General features: G+C 55.9%; 8 protein-coding genes across 8 annotated transcripts; 3 read left to right on the top strand and 5 right to left on the bottom strand.

Moving 5' to 3' along the window:
* Window positions 1-5,361: 5,361 nt before the first annotated feature.
* Window positions 5,362-7,002, top strand: ISF_01484 (DnaJ domain protein; the record flags this gene model as incomplete). The annotated part of the gene is made up of 1 exon (XM_018845091.1): window positions 5,362-7,002. One exon carries the CDS (start codon window positions 5,362-5,364, stop codon window positions 7,000-7,002), a length of 1,641 nt encoding a protein of 546 aa, XP_018707857.1.
* Window positions 7,003-9,066: 2,064 nt separating this feature from the next.
* ISF_01485 (Membrane bound O-acyl transferase, MBOAT) lies at window positions 9,067-10,988 on the top strand (the record flags this gene model as incomplete). Its single annotated transcript, XM_018845092.1, has 2 exons — window positions 9,067-9,224; window positions 9,317-10,988. The coding sequence occupies 2 exons, from the start codon at window positions 9,067-9,069 to the stop codon at window positions 10,986-10,988; spliced, it is 1,830 nt and encodes a 609-aa protein (XP_018707858.1).
* A 526-nt stretch (window positions 10,989-11,514) lies between these two features.
* On the bottom strand, window positions 11,515-13,671 carry ISF_01486 (heat shock protein 90; the record flags this gene model as incomplete). The annotated part of the gene is made up of 2 exons (XM_018845093.1): window positions 11,515-13,359; window positions 13,414-13,671. 2 exons carry the CDS (start codon window positions 13,669-13,671, stop codon window positions 11,515-11,517), a joined length of 2,103 nt encoding a protein of 700 aa, XP_018707859.1.
* A 1,325-nt stretch (window positions 13,672-14,996) lies between these two features.
* On the bottom strand, window positions 14,997-15,956 carry ISF_01487 (Flavin reductase-like, FMN-binding protein; the record flags this gene model as incomplete). Its single annotated transcript, XM_018845094.1, has 2 exons — window positions 14,997-15,640; window positions 15,698-15,956. 2 exons carry the CDS (start codon window positions 15,954-15,956, stop codon window positions 14,997-14,999), a joined length of 903 nt encoding a protein of 300 aa, XP_018707860.1.
* Window positions 15,957-16,357: 401 nt separating this feature from the next.
* Window positions 16,358-16,903, top strand: ISF_01488 (hypothetical protein; the record flags this gene model as incomplete). Its single annotated transcript, XM_018845095.1, has 1 exon — window positions 16,358-16,903. The coding sequence occupies one exon, from the start codon at window positions 16,358-16,360 to the stop codon at window positions 16,901-16,903; it is 546 nt and encodes a 181-aa protein (XP_018707861.1).
* Window positions 16,904-17,386: 483 nt separating this feature from the next.
* On the bottom strand, window positions 17,387-17,812 carry ISF_01489 (hypothetical protein; the record flags this gene model as incomplete). The annotated part of the gene is made up of 1 exon (XM_018845096.1): window positions 17,387-17,812. The coding sequence occupies one exon, from the start codon at window positions 17,810-17,812 to the stop codon at window positions 17,387-17,389; it is 426 nt and encodes a 141-aa protein (XP_018707862.1).
* A 1,029-nt stretch (window positions 17,813-18,841) lies between these two features.
* On the bottom strand, window positions 18,842-20,675 carry ISF_01490 (Vps5-like protein; the record flags this gene model as incomplete). The annotated part of the gene is made up of 3 exons (XM_018845097.1): window positions 18,842-18,997; window positions 19,062-20,045; window positions 20,109-20,675. The coding sequence occupies 3 exons, from the start codon at window positions 20,673-20,675 to the stop codon at window positions 18,842-18,844; spliced, it is 1,707 nt and encodes a 568-aa protein (XP_018707863.1).
* Window positions 20,676-21,179: 504 nt separating this feature from the next.
* Window positions 21,180-23,598, bottom strand: ISF_01491 (WD40/YVTN repeat-like-containing domain protein; the record flags this gene model as incomplete). The annotated part of the gene is made up of 3 exons (XM_018845098.1): window positions 21,180-23,111; window positions 23,161-23,343; window positions 23,455-23,598. The coding sequence occupies 3 exons, from the start codon at window positions 23,596-23,598 to the stop codon at window positions 21,180-21,182; spliced, it is 2,259 nt and encodes a 752-aa protein (XP_018707864.1).
* Between the last annotated feature and the right edge of the window lie 181 nt (window positions 23,599-23,779).

Here is a 23,779-nt window from a genome sequence, read left to right on the forward strand (position 1 = left end):
TCGCTGATTATCGTGGGGATTCATCCTGAGGCTCTCACGCTGACGCCTTTTTCATTGTTGCCAGGTACATGGGCTAAAGCTGGGAGCCTGTGCAAATTTGGGCCTTTCGGGGCCGCGGGTAATGAGTGACTAGTTACTGGTATGGGAGTGAGGAGGGCTGTATATTGGAGTCCTGGTATTGTTGTGCAGGCCCACAGCACCATCAGTCACGAACGCATCGGTATGAGGAGGCTCAAAGGCGAGAACCCCAGCCATGGGTGTGGTCGTGACCGGGCGCGGTCATGATGGTGAGGTGACGAAGAGCCCCCAAAAGATATCACAGGAAGAGAATCGTGGTGCTTAGCTCGTACGTAGCTCTGTCCATTCACGAGCTGGAGATGCCCAACCATTCACTGCCCATCACATCACCAGAGCATGTAGGTAGGCTTGCATGAAGGCGTTCGATACAACTCTGTCAGGAACGGTGCAGGCCCTCCATTTGGCTCTTTTGCCTAGCCTGCCCAAGGAAGCTGGCTGATGGCTGGAGGTTAGCATTAATCCGGACTGATGTCACGGCCTCCTCCACACCCTCTCGGGAACGGGTACAAGCCAACAAGCCCATTCAATGGTCAAGGCAGCCGTGTGCGAGTGCGCAATGCGAGGTGATGGGTGATACGGGTACTACAGGTTGCAGCAACGAGCTGACTGGCTGGCTCGCAGGCTGCCTGGCTCTGTCATGCTGGCACAATATTGACCAGAGATGGAGATGGAGGGGACCCCCCACAGCGAATGCAGCCCTCGAGGGAGGGGTTAATTGGTTGGCAGGCGACCCAAAAGGCAGATTGAAAAGAGATGCGATTGGCAAAAGATGTCGCAACGGTACGCCGGGCCGAAGCTAGGGCCGGCTGCAGTAGGGGATATTTCTTCTGCATGTATGGTTGCAAAGGCGAGGCGGGGGCATGATGTGACGGGAGCGGCCGCAAACGTGGGTTTGCTTTCGTGTCAGTCACCTGTGTGTCCAGAGCCTGGCATCGGCGGCCCAACATGAATGTCCATGACAGACATGATGCTTAGTTGCGTGAGAAGGAGTTTCAGTGACCAACGAGTTGTCGTTGGCAAGGCCCTAACCTGGGTCTGCTGAGATGCGAGGCTTTTGGGGCCCGTGTAGATATCCCCGCGCGGCCGTCTGGCCGGGGCCATGGGCATTGGTAGGCGTTGGGTGGCAGGCTGCAGCAAAGCTGTTTGCCGAATATGGACGATTACATCGCAAGACGACTTGGCCTGGTCTGCCAAGGCAGACCACGAGCTGATCAAGAAGGTTCGGTCTGTGTCTCGTCGAGCTGCGGGGGAAGGGGCACGGTCTGGAGCTCTTTCTGGTCTTTGTCTGAGAATAGCTGTGGGCGATGAGGAGAGAAGGAAGCTAGGCCCGAACCGATTGATAATAAATGACAGGATAGCCGGAGGCCAATAGAGGCGGGCAATGGGAAGCGAAGATGCGGAGCAGGATGTGGCGGAATGGATATGAGTCTGGAAGCTGCGGGAGCGAGCTGCTGTTTGCCGTTGGGGGAGTGTTGAAGAGGGGCAAGATGAGTGGCCGGCCGATGGGATTTGGGCTTGCGGGCGGTGGATGGCGGCGCGGCTGGCTGGTTGTCGTGAGCTTAGCTGGGTTGGCGGGAGAGCTCCGTAGGTTCTTGTTAGTGGTTGGACAGGACACCAGAAGCCACCTAGAATCGACCGAGGCCACAAAAACCAAGCCAAATATAGCGGTGTCAGTATAGCTCTACAGGGCGCTTCGACAAAGCTAAGCTGGTTGGGGCTGCTGGAAGACCGTGGAGGCGCAGCTTGGTGCGGCTCTCGTGGAGTTTTTTTTTTTTCTTCGCATTTTTCGCATTTTTGAATCGCATTGATTCGTAATGAATAAATAGTTAGCTAATAATGAATAATGGTCTTGTTGGAGGCCGTTGAGAAGGAGGCCAATGTGAGTATATTGGTATGGCGACGCGGGTCGTGGCCAAGTTTCGTCGTCAGCTGTCACGTCGGCCAAGGAGCACCGCCTTGCCTTTTTGTAGTCTGCGACGTGCTATTGCAAGGAATCGAAACCCCGTCGCTCCGAATAGGTAGTCGCAGAAAGATAACCCCGCGGCGTCGTCTCCCAAAGCAAAACAGGCCACAGCTTCACCGCTTGTCTCTTGTCTCGTCTCAAGGGCCTTTCCCTTTCCCCTCCCCCGCTTGGTACCAGGGCCTCTGTATGCAGGCTGATGGATGTCGACGAGGGTAAACGGAGATGGTCGTCGGGGGGACGAAAGCGGCCGAGTCAATAAAAACATTCAAGGGATAAATCAAGTGGTCTGTTATTATTTTATTCCCTTTTTATTGATATTCTACTATTTTTGAATGGTCACATCTACTACTGATTCCATCATATTGGGCATGGACAACCACTATCAAACTACCACGCGTGACAGGTGCATCAACGATCACTAACCTCCAAGCCACCTGGCACAGCAGTCAGACACATCAAACCACGCGGACGCTGCAAGCGCTGAGTGATTTGAGTCGTTGCTGGTGCCACACAGCCCTCAGCTGGACCCCCTTCTTAGTTGTCCCTCTTGTCCCTCACGAGGCAGCCCTCTGAATCGTCGCAGGGCGCATTGTGAGAATGTGAGAAGTGTTGTGCTGCGTGTCTCATTGGATTCGCAATTGGCGAGTGCATTTGCTAGCGGAGCTGGCAGCGAGTCAATCGTCTTGGCAGAGCAGCTCGCGAGCACGACGGCTGTTCTTTACGAATACTTGATTTGAAGAATTCATAATAATTATTCATCATATAATTTTCTTTTTCGAGGAATATTCGGGCAAAGTCTATCTTGATTATTCAAGTATAAGTCCGGGGAATCGCCGTCGCCGAGACACAGTATCCTTGGTCAGGGTACTTGCGCGGGCAGGTACTTCGAGAGATACCTCACTCTGCGCTTTTTGGACAGCCGTCGTGTGGGTACTTTCTGCAGTCTCTTGCGTACCTCTTGCGGCTTGTGCGACGTGAGGGACGGTTCGGAGATGCTCCTAGCCGACGATTTTCAAGGGACCTGACTGGCTCAGCACCGGACGCTAAGAAAGTAAGTGGTCTATTTGTTCTACTGGTACAGGGGACTGTTTTCCAGGAGATTCGAAACGAACAAGAAATGGGAAAATCGCCGCGCCGTCCTTGTGTGAGGACGGGATTCCTCGGTAGGCGCAGCGGCAAAAAACAGGCCATGGCGAGACAGCCCGCCAGGTTAGTTAGTGAGCACACCACTGTAACAGGCAAGAAGCGAGAAAAATCAAGTGTCCGCCGTCGCGCTCGCCGTAGTCTCCGGACGGACTGGTCATTCATTCCGGGCGGCTGCGGTTTTTTCTTGTCTTCTAGAATCGAATGGCACCTTGCATCATCAAGGCCACGCACGGCTGACATGTATTTCCACGAGGCTATCCGAGTAATCGGTCGCAGCCGGCCCGGCCGTGTACGAAAAGGAGCGAGGGTCGTCCATGATGAGTAACGCCATTGTGCTAACTATTACTGAACAAGACGGGGTTTTCTCTCCATTTACTTGAAGTGTCGTGCGCATTCTGTAGTAGTTGCATAACGTACCGTAGCTCGCCTCGCCCTCCTGATTGAGGCGGCCCCTGGTTGACCTCGCCTCCCACCGCGAGCCGTACCGTTGCGTGGCTGGCTCGTGGAGGCGTGGAGCCACATCATTCTGCACGGGCTGCTGGACAAGGAAAGGGAAAGAGAAAAGGGAACTTGAGCTACCTTCTGACCGAACTAGTGATCGAATAGTTAGTTTTAGTCCTCAGAAACTGCTTCTTGGCTGGCCCATCACCTGAGAGCTTGTTCCCTGGTCATGGTCTGCTTGGTTCAGGTCAGGTACCCTTTTTCTTCGATCAACCATTTACCACGAGCGCAGGGCCTGACCGGTGCTGCCACAGCGGACCCTCACGCTAAAAGCAGCGCCAGGAGGGATCACCGCCCAGTGATGGCAAGTGATGCACAGTGATGTACACTGATGCGCACAGTTGCCCACACGGTGACCCATACGGACCATAGTGAGTGACAACACCATCTCCTTGTTACCTTGCTTGGTGTTGCTTGCCAACTGATTGCTCCTCGCCCACTGGCCAAGCCTGATCTTCTCACCTATCAGCCGTACAGATTGCCCATAACGTCAGTTCGTGCCTCAGGCCTGTAAATTCCACTCACTTATCCACCCCTGCCCGCCGGCCACAGCCAAGTGCAACCTGGGACCGCAACTGGCGCACCACGACACAAAGTACCTCGCTGTACCTCGCCCCACCGTAGCCAATCAGAATTCAGCCCGCAAAACCCGCCTACATCCCGCCGTGACGTCCACCATCCATCCAACCATTCCCGCGCTCCCACTGACCACCCATCCCACTCAAACCACGCTAGCCACTGAAAACGAGATTCCCGGTCGCAGGTACCTGCAAGTATCTTTCCATGGCTGTCCATCCATGCTGCTTGATCATCAAGGCCAGCCAATTACGGTACCACTCGACCACCTGTATTACTCTATACCTGGGTGCGATACAGCGCCCGCAGAGCCCAGGAAACCCCTCCACCACACCACCCATCCTCCGCTGTACCAAGCCAAGGCGAGGTACCTTAATACATGGGCAGTACGTACCAAGGTAGATGTACCCTCCACCCATGTCGTCCTCCCCCCTCCGCCATTTCTACTCCCTCCCACCCAAAAAAGACTACATCTTCACCGCACCGCCCACCTCTCCTCTTTGCCAACCACCGCTTGCTCGGCACCTCGCTTGAGCAACATCATCCTGCTTATCCCTCCTGCCATTACACATCACCAACCCCAAAGCCAGAGAATCGGGAACTTGACTGTTCTCCGATTCGCCGCTGGCTTTGTTTTCTTTCCTCTTTCTCTTCATTATTCGACCGCATTTATTATCTGCCTACTCTTCAATCCGCCTTGTATTACTGCCGCTTTCACGCCTCTGTTTCCCACGCCTTCCTATTATCTGCGCTGTACTACCTATTCGTCGTCCTTGTTCCCTCTTGGGTCATTCTATCACATCAACCAATCCAACCAACCTCCCTGACGTCGGCCCCTCGCCTCCTCGCCTGTGTCACCTTTGTCTGTTCAACCATCATTGCCAACGAAAGCATACGTACATACCACCCACGCACAGGCACTACCTACACCAGGCAAACTCATCATCCAGCAAAGCCAACACGTACAGCCTTCTCCGGTCACGGGTCACTCGATGCTCCCAGTCTATAATTTCGCCACCCATCCAGCCCCCCTCGCTTCTTTTACTTTCAGCATCAACGCAACTCTGAAGCAAACTTGACCCTCGCTGTCCGCAACCATGGCTCCTCTCCCGCCCGACCCTTACAAGATCCTCGGCGTCTCCAAGGATGCGCAGCTAACCGAGATCCGCTCATCTCACCGAAAACTCGTCCTCCAGTGCCATCCCGATAAAGTCCAAGATCCCAAGCTCAAGGCGGATAAGCAGACCGAGTTCCAGCGCGTCCAGCAGGCTTATGAGCTTCTTACCGACAGTGAGAAGCGTCAAAAATACGACGACCAGGTCAAACTTGAGGAACTTCGCCGCCTTATGAAGGAAAAAGCAAACATCTCGACCCCCAAATCTTCGGCCAAGTACACGAGCGAGTTCGAGATTCGCACCACGGACAGGGGCTCCTCCGCTTTCAAGTCGTCGCCCTCGTCCGCCAAAGTCTACACTTTTAGCCGCAGCTACGACGATGACTACGCCACTGGCGGCACTCGCATTTTTGAGGCCAGGAGCAACCGCTCCTCCAAACGCGACCCCAGCTTCGCCGAACGACAATCCAAGCGGGAATCGGAAAAGGAGCGGGAAAAGGATAAGGAGCGCGACCGTGAACGTCGCCGCAAGGAGGAAAAGAAGCGTTCAGACAAGCAGCGCGATCGAGACATCAAACGTGACGCCGAAGAAAAGTATCGCTCCCGGAACGCCAAGCCCTCAGTGGAGGTTTTCGAAGACGAACCGCCCAAGTCGGAGCGTAAACGGTCCAGTAAGAAGCACGACGACAAAGCTGGTCGCACCTCACCCCGCGATGAAGTGCCCATTCCTTCCCCACGCGCGCCACCTATCAGCAACACCTTCTACTCCTCCACCGACCGCAACACTTACGACACAGCATCCAAGTACGTGCAGGCGTCCCGAGGCACCCCTGGCTTGGGCCGTTCCTACTCGTACACGACCCGCTCCCCGTATCCCCCGGCCGCGCCTTCGCCGCCGCCCAGCAACATGAAGAAGGCGTATCTCGAGGAAGACTCGGAATCTGAGGATTGTGTGCGCCGCTCCTCAGCTGCACCCTCGCGCCGCGGCTCGGGCGATGGTCCGCGAATCTCGCGCGAGCGCTCCGCCTACCGTCAACCCTCGCATGAGGTCCTCGAGGACGACGTTCATGTTGCTTCATCGCCTGCCGCCCGCCACACAGCATCGTTCAGTCGCTCGATGCCGATGGGCAGCTCACCACCTCGTCATGAGATGCAGCTGCCCCGCGTCAACTCGATGCCGCAACCCAGCTTCGCGCGGCCCGGCCCTGGCATCACGCGCGCACACACCTTTGCCTCGGACATGCCGCGCGGCCGAGACCGGTCACGCATGCATGCGCAAGCACCTATCGAGTCGGAATCTGAAGAGGAGTATGAACGAGAGCGAGAGCGGAGATACCGCAGCCGCAGGACGGCGTCGCCCGAACATGTGAACCCCGTACGGTACGAGGTGGATGGCTCTCGGCGCACCCACCGCATGCCGCCGCAAATGCCAGTGGGCGTTGACCCCGGCCATGGCCACTACTTGTACACGCAGCCTGTCCGTGAAACCCGCGCGCCGCCAGTCTACCGCGAGAGCAGCCACGCCATGCCGCCCACCGGACGCTACCAGACCGTCAAGACGACCAGATATGGCGATGTTCGATACAGCGAGTATCCCCCGTATAACGGCGCCGTCCGGGCTTGATGGCTTCTATCAGGCTCTAGCTCAAGGCCAGTTGCGCGATTGATCTATTCTTACTTGCCTTTTTTCTTGCCTGATCATTTGCTTGGATTTTTTTTTTCTGTCCCTCACGTTGTTGAAACGAGACATGTCTTGATGAACTTTTTTTTTTTGGTAACACACACACACACACAATCACACACATTCAGGCATCAAGAAATTCGTCATGAATTTTTGCCTGTGAGCATTTGGGACGGAGTTGATATTTTTAGGGATCTAGCTTCCATTACTCGGGCAGGGCATTTTTTGCAACGGATTGGTTCTTGTTTTGTTCTTTTTCCCCTGCAGTCTGTACACTGAACTCTCTCCGTCTCAGCATTGTCTAGGACGGGCGAGTCGGGTTAGTCGGAGAGACTGCGCATGCAAATTTGGTAAACCAGGCACAACTCTCGTTTACATGGTGGATTTTGATGCTGGGCGCAATTTGTGCCATCGCCTTTTTGGTTTATGTCCACGGTGGCGTTGTCCTCTCTTTAGATTCTTTTAATGAATTGGCCTTTTTCTCCTCATGATTTACATTTTTTATACATATGTGCAGGGTTAATAACTGCACGGTAGAAGTTGCGGCGCCTAACTGCATAGGTTGAGGACGAAGAACTACATACCTACCCGGTAACAGGACGCTGAAAACTGCCTCATTTTATCGCAAGGTGAAACAGACGGCATTGCGACGTCATCTCCCGCAGGTCAATTCGTGGCAACTGGAGGCTACACAGACACGCATACTAACGTTAGACTATTATGTTGTGAGTACTGGCTTCACAATCAGAGACGACCTGCATCTGGGTGAATACTGTCCAGTCATCCAACGCCGCCAGCACTCGTAATACTGTCCAACCAGCATGGCGCTCCATAACCAGCATCGTAACCGTTCTCCCGTAAAAGAGAAGAAAAGGGGAAGCAGCCCCAATACACCGCTTTGTGCAAGCCTCTGAGCTGATCAACTGACCATCCACACGAGCCGTCCATCCACTCCCTCATTCATATACCATCCGCGCAAGCCGTCCATCCCTTATACAGTCACTCTACCATTGCCCCGCAAAGCTAAGTTGGATCGGACATAGGCCTAACTTGGTGACAGTGTAGAGGTGTTGTTCGAGGGCAAGGTTGGCGTGTTGTTGGCCTGACTAAAACTCACTAGAGCCCTCGAGGCTGTCCAACTCTACATCCTGCGGCCCCTGATCACCTTGGCGGACATAGACCACCGAACTCCAAGACACAAGTGGGCGGCGGTGACGCTTCAAAACGTCAGAAGGTCCCAAGTTAGCCAGAAATTAACCGCCTTGTTCACTAGTTGGCTACTCCCGCTTGTTCCCGCTAGTTAGTTGGTTAAGGGAGCAGGGTGTTGTGTTAGGTACTATGAAGGCTACAAGGCTGAGAAGAACGTCTTACTAAAGTACTAACTAAGGTCTTGGCTTTCGTCGTCATTACGCAGCCAGGATAGGGTGTAACTATCGGCTATGAAACCAGCATCGCCAGCCGCTTTGTACATTTCCCCTCTCACAACACTTTCACGTTGTTCTTTCCAAACCATCACCCAAAAAGAAAGAACCCTCCCCCCATCGGAGAATTTCGTCCCATCACCTGATCCTCCACTGGAAGCTTCGGCTCGGAACCGGATCGACCGGGGCGGCAGATAGGCTCAAGCTGCCAGCAGGCAAGCCGGAGCTCCGGGAAGCTTGAATTCAGCAACCGAACAAGGCGTCTTTTCCTTCCTCGATAAACATCGTCCCCTCCCCCCCCTCGCCACCTTGATTTGGGCATTTTTCTTGCATTTTTCTTGTCATTTATAAATAAGCCATAACCCCGTGTTTCAATTCCAGCTTCTGCGAGCGCCCGCACGACTCGCCAACTTGCTTCTTCGTATGCAGCTGGCCCGCCCACTTTAAAAGGAGACCACCAAACACGAACCAGCTCTTGTTCCTGGACTGTCCCTCCGACATCCCACGTCAGCGACTTCGCGACTCTGCCTCGCCCATACGACCAACGGACAGACAGCCCTTTGACAGCGCACTCGCTCGGCCTGTCATGGCGACCACGGCCACTGACGTCGTCAGCAATGGCGACGCAGGCGTTGTCCGCCCGCGCAAGGCCACTTCCGCCACCGTCCACGAATACCTCAAGCGAGAAACGTCCATCGACGGCTCCCTCAGTATCCCCGAAAGCACAGCGAGCGCTGCCACAAGGTCCGTCCTCTCTATTTATCTACCTCATCAGCCTCTCTCATCTCTCCTCGCGCGTCGAATTGCATGTTAACACACGCCTTCTTCTCCTCCAGCGGCCGCTCAACACCCGTCGCCGAGAATGCGCCCCCCTCCAACAAGGCCATCTCCTCTGCTCGCAAGACCCTCCGCGCCGAGCAGCGCCAACAAGAACAGCAGCAGCAGCGCCGCCGCCGTATCTTCCCAACTACCGACTTCGCCTCCCGCCTCTCCCACTTCGACCCAGACTCGGACTACCGCGACTTCCACGGCTTCTTCAACCTGTTCTGGATTGGCCTCGCCATCATGGGCCTGACCACCATGCTGCGCCACATGAAGGACTCCGGCCGCCCCTTCACCTTCCAGATCTGGTCCCTATTCGCCGTCAAACTCGGCCACCTCGCCGTCGCCGACGCCCTCATGGTCGCCACCACCGCCGTCGCCCTGCCCCTCCATCGCCTGGCCCGCGCCGCGCCGCGCGACTCCGTCTGGACCTGGCGCCGCGGCGGCATGGCCCTCCAGGCCATCTACCAGGTCGCCTGGCTTGCCGTATGGGTTGCTGTGCCGTTCTGGCTTGAGTGGACGTGGACGGCGCAGGTGTTTTTGCTGCTTCACACCATGGTTCTGCTGATGAAGATGCACTCGTACGCCTTCTATAACGGCCACCTCTCCGAGACGGAGAAGCGCTTGAGGAGGCTCGACGGGCCGACGCGGCGTGGCACCAGCGAGCGCTCCCCGCCGTACATTTACCCCGTCGCCGCGGCGGAGCGCCGCTCTAGCAAGGCCGGCCTCGCCGTCGACCTCAGCGGCGGACGCGACGACGTCCACCAGCACCACGAGCACACGGACGGGCAGTCGCCGCTGTCCAAGCCCGAGCCCAACGGCAAGACCACCACCACTACCACCCACGAATGCGACTCGGACGACGAGGTCGAGCTCCTCCGCGAGGCCCTTGCCCGCGAGCTCACCTCTCCCATGGGCCACGTCACCTACCCGCACAACCTCACCTGGGCCAACTACGTCGACTACCTTCTGTGCCCGACACTCTGCTACGAGATCGAGTACCCGCGCGTACCCACCATCAACTGGACCTCCCTCATCTCCAAGATCGTCGCCGTCTTCGGCTGCATCTTCCTCCTCACTATCACCTCCGAGGACTTTATCCTCCCCGTCCTCGCCGACGCCGAGGTCCGTCTCGCCGCAATCTCCTCCGCCGCCGCCACGTCGTCGCCGCAGTCCTGGTCCCCCGCCGCGGAGACCCTCCTCGTCCTCGCGGAGACCATCTCCTGGTTGCTCTTCCCCTTCATGCTCACCCTGCTGCTCGTCTTCCTCGTCATCTTCGAGTACGTCCTCGGCGCCATGGCCGAGATCACCCGCTTCGCCGACCGCCGCTTCTACGCCGACTGGTGGAACTCGACCGACTGGATGGAGTTCTCCCGCAACTGGAACGTCCCCGTCCACGCCTTCCTCCGCCGCCACGTCTACTCCGCCTCGCGGCCCTTCACAGGGCGCGCCGGCGCCACCGCCCTGACCTTCCTCGTCTCCGCCGTCGGCCACGAGATCGTCATGGCCTGCATCACCAAGAAGCTCCGCGGCTACGGCTTCGTCTGCCAGATGCTGCAGCTGCCCATCGTCGTCCTGCAGCGCACAAGGTGGGTGCGGGGGAAGAGGACGCTCAACAACGTGTGCTTCTGGTCCTCCATGATTATGGGCCTGTCCCTCATCTGCGCCCTCTACGTGCTGCTGTAGCAGGGTCTATATAAAAGGAGGCGCCGTTATACCCTGTACATTAAAGACTAAGGACATGCATTCGTCATTTTACTAGCTATACATACCCATACCTTGCAATTTACTACCTACTCAGTCCACTCAGCGCTTCACTTGACGAGAGTTGATGTGTGTGGAATGCCTGTGCTCATCGTACCCTACATCCCAGAACCATACTTGATTCTTCACTCCTGTACCTCACATCTACACGGCAGTCAACCATGACTGGGCCTGCCCATCATAACAGACACGTTCATATGCATTGAAGTTTTTTGTAGTAAATCATTCTTTGTCTACCTCATCTAACTCGTAATCATGGACAGCTAGAATACACCTCGCGTCATCCTCGACGAGCGCGCAGGGGAAATTATGGCATCATTGCGAAAACAAATAAAACTCGTAAAAAGCCAAAACTGGCCCACACAGCTGACTGTGTGTTCAAAAGCATTTAAAACTCCAAAGAACTTTTTTTGTCCTGAATCCCGATTTTGTGCTGCCTCCGAGTGATTTAGTCAACCTCCTCCATGGCGCTGTCAGCAGGGGCAGCAGCAGGAGCATCAGCATCAGCAGCAACCTCAGCGGGGGCAGAGTCATCCTCCTCAATGTTGAGGCCAAGCTGAACAAGCTTGTGGATGCGCTCGGCGAAGCCAGCAGGCTCGTCAATGGTGAAACCGGAGACAAGGAGCGAGGTCTCGAAGAGAAGCTGCACAATGGACTTGACGGTGCGGTCGTTCTCGCCATCGGCCTCGACCTTGGACTTGAGCTCCTTGATGATGGGGGACTTGGGGGAGATCTCGAAGGTCTTCTTGGAAGACATGTAGCTGGACATGGAGGTGTCACGGAGAGCCTGGGCCTTCATGATACGCTCCATGTTGGCGGACCAACCGAACTGGCCAGTACGGATAGCGCAAGGGGAGAGGCCGAGCTTCTGGGAGACGACGACCTTCTCAACCTTCTCGCCGAGAACGTTCTTGAGGGCCTTGGCAAGGTCCTCGTACTCCTTCTCCTCAGCCTCGCGGGCCTTCTTCTCGTCCTCAGTCTCCTCAAGCTCGAAATCCTTGGTGATATCAACGAGCTTCTTGCCCTCGAACTCCTTCAGCTGAGTCATGGCGTACTCGTCGATGGGGTCGACAAGGAAGAGAACCTCGAAGCCCTTCTCCTTGAGGGTGTCAAGGAAGGGGGACTTGGAGACGGCCTTGATGGACTCGCCGGTGATGTAGTACATGTTCTGCTGGTGCTCGGGCATGCGGGTGACGTAGTCGGTGAGAGAGGTCAACTCATCGCCAGACTTGGTGGAGTTGAAGCGGAGGAGCTTGGCAAGGATGGTGCGGTTCTGGGAATCCTCGTGGATACCAAGCTTGAGGTTCTTGGAGAAGGCGCTGTAGAACTTGTCGAACTGCTCCTTGTCCTCCGCAATCTCTTGGAAGAGCTCGAGGGACTTCTTGACGATGTTCTTCTTGATGACCTTCATGATCTTGTTCTGCTGAAGGGTCTCACGAGACAGGTTGAGGGGAAGGTCCTCAGAGTCGACAACGCCCTTGACGAAGGACAGCCACTCAGGGATGAGCTCAGTAGCATCATCAGTGATGAAGACGCGACGGACATAGAGCTTGATGTTGTTCTTGGTCTTCTTGGTCTCGAAGAGATCGAAGGGAGCACGCTTGGGGACGAAGAGGATGGCACGGAACTCGAGCTGACCCTCAACGGAGAAGTGCTTGACGGCGAGGTGGTCCTCCCAGTCGTTGGAGAGCGACTTGTAGAACGAGGCGTACTCCTCCTGGTTGATATCTTGGGGGTTGCGAGTCCAGATGGGCTTCTGCTTGTTGAGCTCCTCCTCCTCAACCTTGGTCTCCTTGATGGTCTTGGTCTTCTTTTTCTTCTCTTCCTCCTCGTCGTCGACCTCCTCAACCTTGGGCTTCTTGTCATCATCGACCTCCTCAACCTCCTCAGCGTCCTCATCAGGGACCTCCTTCTCGGTCTCCTTGGTGACGTGGAGGTAGATGGGGTAGGAAATGAACTCGGAGTGCTTCTTGATGACCTCCTTGATCTTGGCCTCGTTGAGGTAGTCGGCCTGCTCGTCCTTCAGGTGGAGGACAATGGCGGTACCGCGACCGAGCTGCTCGCCCTCGGTGTCGGCGGTGATGCTGAAGGTACCACCGGCAGAAGACTCCCAGACGTACTGCTCGTCGTCGTTGTGCTTGGAGATGACGCGGACCTGGTCGGCGACAAGGTAGGCAGAGTAGAAACCAACACCGAACTGACCAATCATGGAGACATCGGCACCGGCGGTGAGCGCCTCCATAAATTGCTTGGTGCCGGAACGGGCGATCGTACCAAGGTTGTTGACGAGGTCCTAGAGTAACGTTAGGCAAATTCAGGTAATGGTTGGGAATGGGAAAATACGTACAGCCTTGGTCATACCAATACCGGTATCACGGATGGTGAGAGTCTTGGCCTCCTTGTTGGGGATGATGTCGATGCGCAGATCCTTGCCAGAGTCAAGCTGGCTAGGATCGGAGAGCGCCTTGTAGCGAATCTTGTCGAGGGCATCGGAAGCGTTGGAGACGAGCTCTCGCAGGAAAATCTCCTTGTTGGAGTAGACGGTGTTAATGATGAGGGAGAGAAGCTGAGAGATCTCAGCCTGGAACTCGAAAGTCTCAGCCATTGTGAAGGGTATCAAAGGGTTTGTGATTCTAGAGAATTGAGTTAGCTAGGTGAAGCGGCGGTGTTGAGAATTTTGCGAGGAGGCAACGGTCGGTGAATGGCGGGGCAGAAGCGGCTGCGCAAACGGCGTGGCGTTGATCAATTGATCGACAACACAACGTTCACATAAAGCAGACGGTTGAGCAGGTAGAGCGGTCTATCTGCTGACCTAGCTCTGGCAAACTTCGAAGAGGAGCTGGCCTCCAAGCCGGTACGAACAACGGAGTTGGGCAAAAGCTTACCTAGACGCTGGTAATGGAAAGAGCAAAGGTTGATGCGAAGCTCTAGACAGATCAAGTGTCCAAAGATCGATTTAGCACGGAGGTAAAGGGGGGAGAAGATGCGGTATGAAGAAGAGAGGTTGATGAGGAGAGAAGAACCAAGAGGAAGAAATAGAAACGAGGTTCGAGCTAAAAAGGGTTGTGCCAGCTGCGTTTGGTCTGCCCGCCACTATCCAGAGTTTCCATGAGATTCTACGGAGAAACGGGCGGTACCTTTTCCACAGCAACGGGATGGGGGCCCTGTGATTGGTCGAGACGGAGCTGGACGGCAGGGGAGGTTTCTGGCACATCCCCCACCGGCAAGGGCCCTGTAGTGGCCAGTTTCAGTGGCTGCGGTGGCTTTGGACACCGCTAAATCGCACCCAATCTTTTTCATGCCGCCGATGCAGTCCCGCTGCAGCCTGATAACAGCCTGGCTACCTAGCCATCTGGCGGGGTTGGTTCTTCACAGCAAACAACTTCACTCAGGTGAAGACGCCAGCCTGCAGAAAACCGGGAGGCTGACTTTGTGGCAAAGTGGCTGGGTCGTACCAGTCTTACACCGTTTGTACCCAATTCATTCGAAAACGAGGACTTCTCCCGTTTGCCTTCACCTGTGCAACCTGTCGTGCACTCTCTGGAAGATTCTCGCCGTCCTCCACAGCAGGCAACAGCCCACCGCCACCAAGGTCCCCAATAGTCCCATAAAAGGTTTCTTATCTTATCGGCCCCTCAGACCAACACACGCCAGCCCGTTGGCAAGCTTGGATCATGAAGAAGGATGAAGATTCCGAATTTACTTTAATCCTATTTAATGGGATGTTCCCGTCGATCTCTAGCAAGATCCAGTGGTCTTTGACGAAGCTTGAGAAGCCTCTGATGGAGCCCTAGTGAAACACTGCCCGCCAACCCAAGTAACAGCACAAATGTGGCAGACATCATGCATCAGAACCCAGTCAGGCTGCCCAATCAACGCCGTTTATTCCGGAATATCTATTTGTACAATTACACTGCATCCATGTACCTTCTAATCATTGGAAATAACACCGCCTACCTGTCGGTATTTGCGGTCCGCGTACGCCAGACCAAACTCCTTGCTCTCAACGCCCGAGATCATCTCTACCACCTCCGCCACAACAATCATATGATCCCGCACCTTGACGAAGCCCCTTGACGGCTCGTCATCGAGGAGACGGCAGCGAAGCACATGTACTACACCCTTCCCCCGCAACAACGGCGGCACGGCAGCTGCGCTCTGCTCCACCACTACGCCGTCCAAGCCCGCAAAGAGGTCGTCGCCCACGTTTCCCCGCGTGAAGTGGTCCGCCACCGCCGCGCCGCTCGCGTCGCCGGATAGTATGTGTATGTTGAAGCCGCGACTGGCTGCGATCGCGTCGAGCGTGCGGCTCGGCGTCGCCACGTTGAAAGTGATGACTGGCGTGGGCTTGAGAGTCAGGGACGTAAAGGACGACATGGTCATCGCGCGGGGCATGCTGTCGTGCCCGGCTGCTGTGCATACGACGACGGACTGCGAGAGAAGACGCATGACTGCGCGCAGCTGCTCGGGCGGAGGGTTTGGTGCCTTGAGGTCGGTGGTTGGCGGCGTCGGCGGCGACACGTGCCAGGGAGCGGGTTGGGGCGCTGAGGGTCGGAAGCCGCGGCTCTGTGTATCTATAGTAGGTGCAATTAGTAGCTGAAACGGTTAGCATGGAGTAGGAAGGACTGTACATGTAGAAGAGCCCTGTCCAGTCACGGTCTGCAGTACCGGCGCAAGCTCTTTTGGCAGGATCGTTGACAGCGGGCGCCCCGTCACAGTGTCGCAGAAGCCAATGGCGACGCCGACCCCGTCCTGCACCCGCCGCACCACCTGCATCATGCCAAAGTGCCTCACGTACTGCGTCCCCCAAAGCCTCACGGACTGTTGCTCTGCCAGGGACGTATGGTAGGGCAATCGCGGCAAAGGCCGCATCGCTGTGAAGAGTTTCATTGTCAACTGTTGCCCATTGCGGGACGCTGGCGGTGCAAAACGGAAACAAAATGCCAGATGCAAGGAAAATGCTTTCTCAGTATACAGAACGACCAATCAAGCTGGGAAACGGCACAGCGTCACAACGCGCCGAGGTCGAGTTTGTGTAGTTCTCAAGTTTCATGTCCACAGCTTAGCTTCGGGGGGTTCTTGACGTCGTCGGAGCTTATCGATACCCGTCACTGAGGACAAGGAAATTTTGCGGAGCCACCTCAGGCCTCACTTTGACCACACCACATCACAACCTCTACGAACCCAATTGCCCTCCCTTTTCTCTCATCGAGCCGCCAATTGACAAATAAAACCGGGCAAATTCAACCAATCAACACATACAGTCTCTGCAGAGACCCGGTACGACCACCATGACGAGACTCCCCGTCGCCCTGGCGCCCACGCGCGCCTCGTGCCTCCTTTCCACGACAACCACCATCACCACCACACAAGCCAGCAGCACGGCACCGTCCTCGCTGCGCGCGCACGCCCGCCACGCTACTTTCATCGCCCGACCGCGCCGGCCCTACAAGTTCACGCAGATGGTGCGCCTGTCGGACGGGTCGACGTACACGATGCGGACCACCTCGCCGGAGCCACTGTACCGGCCGGCCAAGGACACGCGCAACGCGCTGCTGTGGCAGCCGAGCGACAAGTCGCTGCGCAACGTGGAGCTTGACGAGGCCGGACGCTTGGCCGCCTTCCGCGAGCGCTTCGGCCGCGGGTTCGATGCCGCCGCCACCGCGGAGGAGGGTTTGGCGGAGACGTCGGCGCCTGCCTCGGCCACGGCGGGGGCGTCGGGTACGGGGGACGCCTTTGCGGATTTGCTGGCGGGATATGCGCCTAAGGATACGGGCTCGATGCAGGAGAGCGGCTCGAAGAAGGGACCGCCTGGACCGTCCGGGAAGCGCAAGTAAAGGGGAATGACGGAGATGAGATTTGGCATGGCGGATGTGTTATTCTTGGGAGAAGCAGTTTGAAGTGGTACACAGCATACTTGTAACATTATTTTGTATTTTTGAATCGATACAGAACATTTAAAACGTGACGGATATTCTACATATATATGGGGCTGCTTGCCCTGTACTCGTCTTGAAGCAAAAAGAAATAATAGAATTGCATGTATCTGGATATCGTATCGTAACTATGTAGAGATGCAACGTTTCGTGTGCTGAAGCAATGTGCAGTTTATAAAAAAGGGTATCAAAATGCCTTTGCATGCCTCGTGTCATCCATCGAGACAAGGGTCGTATGCAAAGCCCAAGAAAAAAAGGTCGGGCAGCATCAGGCCCGCGATCAGGCTGTGGGCGAGCGGCTACACAAACAAACCCGTCGAGAAGGGCAAGTTGCGTGTGCGGAATAAAGAACAGGAATAGAAGAAGAGGCGCCAACCGACAGAATCACTGCTCTTTCGTCTTCGTCCGTTCCTCATAATAGCTCTCGCTCTCCACGAGCGTCGCCACTGACCACCTCCTGACGCCGTCGTGACCTTGCCCGTGCGGCTGCTGCCGGTTATCTTGCGTCCTGGTGAGGATCTTCCGCATCTGCTTGCGGGGAACCCTGACGCTGCGGCGGCATGCCTGCTGCAGCATTCCCAGCAAGCCGCCGGCGTCGCTCTCTGCTGTCGCCGGCATCGTGGTCTTTCTATTTTTCTTGTATTCTGTAGCAGTAGTAGAGGGCGATGCGAGTGTGTGTTCATCCTCTTCCCTGGACCGTCGCGGGCGCGGCGCATTGGTCCAGATGAATTGACACTGGCCAGCTTCAGCAGGCGGAAGCGTCAACAGGGACCGGTCAATGTGTTGGTCGAGGATGCGCATGGTATCCATGATTTCTTTTTCTGTTTTCCGAACAAGGATCCTGCAACAATTTTTCCGCGTTCAGGAGAGTGGTGTAAATTGTAGAATTGCTGCGGATTGGATTGGAATTTGCGCTGGGGCTCCGAAACGGCGATTGCTAAAAGGGGCCAGCCGATGAGGCTTCTCAGCGAGCGGAGAGTTAGAGTGGTGTAGTAGACGTTGCTTGCACTGATTGCCTCGACAACGCGACAACGCGATAAATGGATTTGCGAAGAGAGGTAGAAGTATGTGATAGTTGTTCGTGTCTTGTCACAAAAAGGAAAGGAAAAAAGCAAACACACCAGGACTCGCAAGCAGGCAGGCAAATTACCGGGGCGAGGAAACAGAAACCCATGGGCATGGGGGCCGCCGGCAAAGTCAGCTGAAGGCTGGGGCGAGGCGAGACGCTTCCCGAGTCGTTTCCCCTAACAAGAGGCGCAGATATAGATGGATTCCCCACTGCGGCGCAATTTTCCAGCTAGGGCCTCGTTTCTAAGCTTTGGGGGGGGGGGTTCTTGGCTGCGTCTCAGCCATCGACCTGGTACAATCGAGTTGGGCTCTAGACTTCTAGCCTCTCTGCGCCCCCCCTGTCCGGTTACCTCGTTTTCGTCCATTTTGCGAGTCATCTCAATTTAGCGTCTATGCTTGCTCGAGAGTTGGTCTTCATCGGAACTTGGACTCCAAGCGACGGAGGATGGACAAAACGATGAGGTGCTAATAAAAATGGGTAGTCTCGGGGAATTCCGCCTCCAGTCGGCCTACAAGTAACCCCGTTCACCACCACCAAAACGACGATCCGCCTGAAGTCTGTTGAAAATCAAATCAACCCGAAACCAGTACCGAAGCATGAATGCAAGGCAAAATTCAGTTTTATTGCATCGTATGTATGCTCATATTCGATTTAGCAACACAACGCATCCCTACACTTCAGCTCAAGTCCATAGCAGAGACATCCTTGCAAAACGCCTTGCCAAAAAAATGATACCAACCATGAAAATGACTAGTCGTAGTAGCAACTATTTAATCAGAGTCTTCGTCCATTCGCGCTCTCGCACGGTCAATCGCCGTGTCACCTGTACCCTTCTTCGCGCTCTGGTATACCGGGGGCTTGTAGAATGCCGACGCGTCATCCTCGGCGTCAAGCTGCATCAGGAACGTCTCCCATTTTTCAATCAACTAGAAAATCAACATTAGCTAGTTACTCACTGAGAGTATCAGCGCGGCACAAAGATGGACTCACCTCCTTCTGTGCTTCCACCGCACTCTCCAAAAAGGTCTCGACGCCGCTCTTGAAATCCTCCACCTTTTCCCTCTCGAAGCGGTCCAGCTCGCTGCGCAGGCAGCGGCCCATGTCCTCAAACAGGAGCCTGGCCTGGTGCACCTTCTTCTCTGCTTCGGCCACCTCGACGTTCATCTGATTCAGGCGGTCCTGCTGGCTCTTACCCTGGCGCAGCAGCTTGTCCTGCGTCGCCTTCTTCTTCTGCAGCTCTGACTCGGCCGAGTGCCACGCGTAGAACCCCTTTTGCCGCTGGCCAAACGCCTGCTTGACGGAGCCGATGAGCCGGATGTACTCCTCGATCGTGATGCCAAACGTCAGCACGTCCTGCTGCGCCTGCCGATCGTAGACGTCGCGGATCGTCAGCTGCAGGTCCGAGAGCGCATCCAGCGGCTGCGATAGCGACGGCGACAGCTCCACCGTCGACAGCGCGTGCAGTGACGCCGAGAACTCGCCGGCTGCCTCGGCCATCATCTTGCGCTGCCCGACCATGGTCTCAATGGCCTTGAGCAGGCCCTTCAGCTGGTTCTCCAGCGCGTCCAGGTAGATCTTGCGCTCGTGGAACCAGTCGTCCTGCTCGACGAACTTGCTGCCGCCGCCGACGTTGATGCCCAGCGAGCCCAGCACGCCCTTGCTCTCCGAGGGAAGCGGGTCACGGCGCTCCTTTTGCTTCACGTCCACATTAAAGGCTTCGCTCTCCAGGAAGATCTTGACATCGCCGTCGTGTTGCAGGGTCGGGTGCGCGGTCACCTTGTTGAGCATCTTCTCCAGGGCCGCGCGTCTGGCCTCGACAAAGTTACTGTCGAAGCGGCCGACGGCCTGCTTCTCGGGCGGCGGCGGGACCACGTAGCCGGGGTTGTTTGTGTGAAGCGAGTTGTATAGCCAGAGGAAGTCCCGGTACCGACGCTTCACCTCGAACTCGGGTTGCTTGTACGCGCGGGACGTGGTCTGGTTGGCAAGCAAACATGTCAGCTGCAATGCATTCTTTATCTAGTAGCTGAGTCGGCTCACCTTTGTCCGCACAGAGTAGACGATATGAGAGCTCGTCAGATCTCCAATCTTGACCGGATCCCCGACGCTGATGTGAAAGGTAGGCTTGGCGGCCTGCTCCACGCTGACGCTGGGCTGCTGGCTGCTCTGGTAGGCGCTGGGCACGGCGGCGTCCACGGGCGGCGGCACGCGGGGGCCCCTGAACCCGGCGGCGTCGGTGTTGTCGTCATCGATGCGGTGCGGGTCGGCCGGTCGCCGGGGCTGGGCGTGCTGCTGCTGCGGCGGCATCGTCGTGCGCATCACCAGCTGCTCCTTTTGCGGCGGGACCGGGGGCGTCGCCTCGGTGGGACCGGAGCCGTCGTCATCGTCGTTGGAGGCGCTTAGCGGTCCGAGGGGGTCCTCGACGGCCTCGAGACGGGTCGGCTGCGCGATAAGGCGACGAGGGCCGCGGGCGGAGCGTCCGGCCGACGGGGACGAGGTGCTGGCGGTCGGCGCTGTGGCGGACGCCGGCGGGGAGCCGAGTGCGTCGCCCTGCGAAGCGCCAGTGGTCTGGGTCGAGTCAGCCCACGGAGACTCCTCGACGTCCATGATGACAGTGGTAATGCCGCAAAACGGATTGATCTACAAGGTGGGATTGCGTGTTGTTTTTGGTTGCGGGAAAAACGAAAGCAATGGAGAGAGGTAGGTAAGTAGGTGGCGGAGCGACAGGCACCAAGGAAGCTCCAACAGCATCAATCAACGTCAGTGGAGGTTGGTCACCTGGAGGTACCGTTGTCGCGCCCCACTTGTTCCTTCCCTTCTGTTTGCATTGAGCAGGTACATAGGTAATAATCGTGTCTACAGTTTTGGGGATGAGAGTTCCTGAACGCCAAGGAAATAAAAAGAAAATTCCATTTGCCCCTTTTAATATGCTGGTCAAATGCTGAGGTATAGCCATCTCCCGTTACCTTCCCAGCTAGTTTACAAAATGACTCCAAACTCCAGGACAGTCGCCGTCGAGCGCCTAATACATTTCATAACCCTAAAAAGACTACTGCCCTCCTACGCAATGGCAACCTTTGCCCCTTTAAAACTGCTCACAATGCAAAACATCTATCGTTCGGGCTCAAAGCAACCCCCAACGACCACCAAATTCATCCTCGTAAACTTCACCTTTGTGATTGGTGTCTTCTTGGTAGGGAACGCGCTGATTTGGTCCGGCGTGATCATGACCTCCTTGCTCTTCTTCTTAGAGCCGCTTGCTGCGTTGGCCGAGGCCGCACCTTGCTGAGCTGTGGCACCCGTAGACCGAGAAGCATCTTGTGCACCGGCGCTGAGGGCATCAGCACCTGCAAGCGCACCGGCATCTAGACCGGCGTGTTGTGCAGCTTTTTGGGGATCGGCGGGAGATTCTACATCCCACAATCGGACCGTGCCGTCCTGTCCACCAGAAGCCAGCACAGTGGACTCGACACTAAAGCTCAGAGACCAGATACCACCCTTGCCGTGGCCCCGGGAGCGTTTGATACGTGTTCCCTTAGAAATATCCCAAAAGAAAATGTTGCCAGCAATGTCAGCGCTAGCAAGGAGTTTTCCATTTGGTGCGCATTCCAGGGCGCTGATGTAGTCCATGTGACCAGAGAACACTCGCACGCAGCTGCCGGTGACAACGGACCACATGCGAATGGACTTGTCGGTTTCGTCGGATGCGGAAAATGCGTACAAGCCGTTGGGATGCCAGGCAATGGCAGAAAGCGACGTGTCGTGCCCAACAAGCAGGCGCTGTGGCGAAGCATGGTCCTGCATCCATAGGCGGACAGCTCTGTCGTAGCCAGCGCTCAGGAAGTAGTGTCCATGAGGACCCCATTGTGTTCGGTATACTGGGCCATCATGAGACCTGTACACAGCAAGACAGGACCATGATTCAAGGGACCACAGTCTAATCTGACCGTCGGCAGAGCAGGACAGCAGCATTTTGGCCTTGGTGTCGATCTTGGCGCCCGGCTGGGCCTCGTCTCCAAACAGTCGCTGAGGCGCGCCCGCGGCCGAGTCAGAGAATGACACGTCGTACACAGGCCCTGAGTGACCAATCAGCTTTCTGCTGTTGAACTTGGAGTCCCTCTCGTGAGCATTCATAGATGATAGGGCCTTGCCATCCAACGACCAAACTCTGATGTACGACTCAGAAGTGCCGGCCGCAACGAGTTGCCCATCATCAGAGAAGTCCATGCAAGCAACGCTGCCCAGTGTATTGTGAAATGTGAACATGCAGGCGCTGACGGCGATTCCAACGCCTCCGGTCCGTCCCTCGATCTTGAAGCGATCTCTGTTTTCGCGGAGCCTCTGCATCTCCAGCATAATGTCTCGCGGCCTGGATGGGGGTAGGGGAAGATCAGCTCGGTTTGGAGCATCATCACTATCCTCACGCTTGATCTTTTGGTCGAACACTTCCAGAAGCGTCGAGGTACCCGGCGCCGATGGGTTGCGTTTCTCTTCATCTTCAAGTTCGGCGCGTACGTCATCACGCAGTTCAGGTTCCATGGGGAGTGGCCCCAGTTGGAGGGGAGCTGCGGGATCAAGAACATCCTTATTTGAGAGCCCCAGCTTAATGCCCGGTACACCTTCCTTGGTATCAATATCGTCCACATCCATGTTCTTGGCACGTCGGAAAACAGCCTCGAAACTAAAGGGGGTAATAGGGCCTCGTTGTGTCGAGTCAATCTGGCAGTGATTGACAAGGATTTGGCGGATGACTGTGCCGCCATTATCGGACTCGCGTTCGAGGAAGTTGAACAGGTCCCCGGTGGCATGTTGGTTAAGCGGGATCCTGTATTTGTTGTTCTTATAGAGCGCTATGGTAGGATTCTCCGAAGTATGGGCTGGTAGCGTGACGGTGGCGAAAGTCTTCAAGTCGTCAGCATGCGCCCCTTGGAACTGGGGACCCATATCTTTGAGATAAATTTTGGCGTCCTCGGTGTAGCCATCTTCAACGAGGGCGATGTAGGAGTAGACGAATAGTGGCCAGAGGAGCTTTGACAACTCGAACTGGACGGCATTAGATGTTATGTAGTGACCAAGACAGGGAAGTACGCACCTTGTAGATTTCAAGATTATTGAACACCCAGGCCTTTAGAAGTCTGTAGGCCTTACCGTACTTCTTAGGTCCCAGAATTGCAGGCTGATGAATGGGCTTTCCATCTGAGCCAAGATGCTTGGACTCTGTGCGGAAAACCTCTTCGGTGCGGTTGAAGCCTCTCTTCAATAAATAATCGGTGACCTTGTTGTTTCAGGTAAGCCCACAATCGCATCGCCATCATGCATAGAGACTGGGCTAGCGGCAGAGCAGCTAAATGAGTTACCGCAGCCGTCATCCATGCTTCACACTTACTATCTGGTTGAGATTGTGATTGGACATGGCATTCGACGCAGGTGCCGGGGTAGTCGTCGTAGCCGGGGCGGCAGGAGGCGGCGGTGCTGGGGCAGGGACGGGCTGGCCGTAAACCGGAGGAGGGACAGGTGTTTGCTGTGTCATCTTGTCGAGATATTTGATGTTTTATGACGAGCTGGATTCGAGAGTGTTAACCAACGTGGATGGATTGAAAGGTGTGATGGGCCGAGTCGTGGGGTAGCGGTGATGCGACTTGGATCTTCGCGTGCGGTGCTGTGCGCGTCGGCCAGGCGCGCAGCGTAACGCGCAAGGAATAGAACCCTAT

The sequence above is a fragment of the Cordyceps fumosorosea genome, assembly GCF_001636725.1.
Source record: "Cordyceps fumosorosea ARSEF 2679 chromosome Unknown scaffold_2, whole genome shotgun sequence".
NCBI classification, from domain to species: Eukaryota; Fungi; Ascomycota; class Sordariomycetes; order Hypocreales; family Cordycipitaceae; genus Cordyceps; species Cordyceps fumosorosea.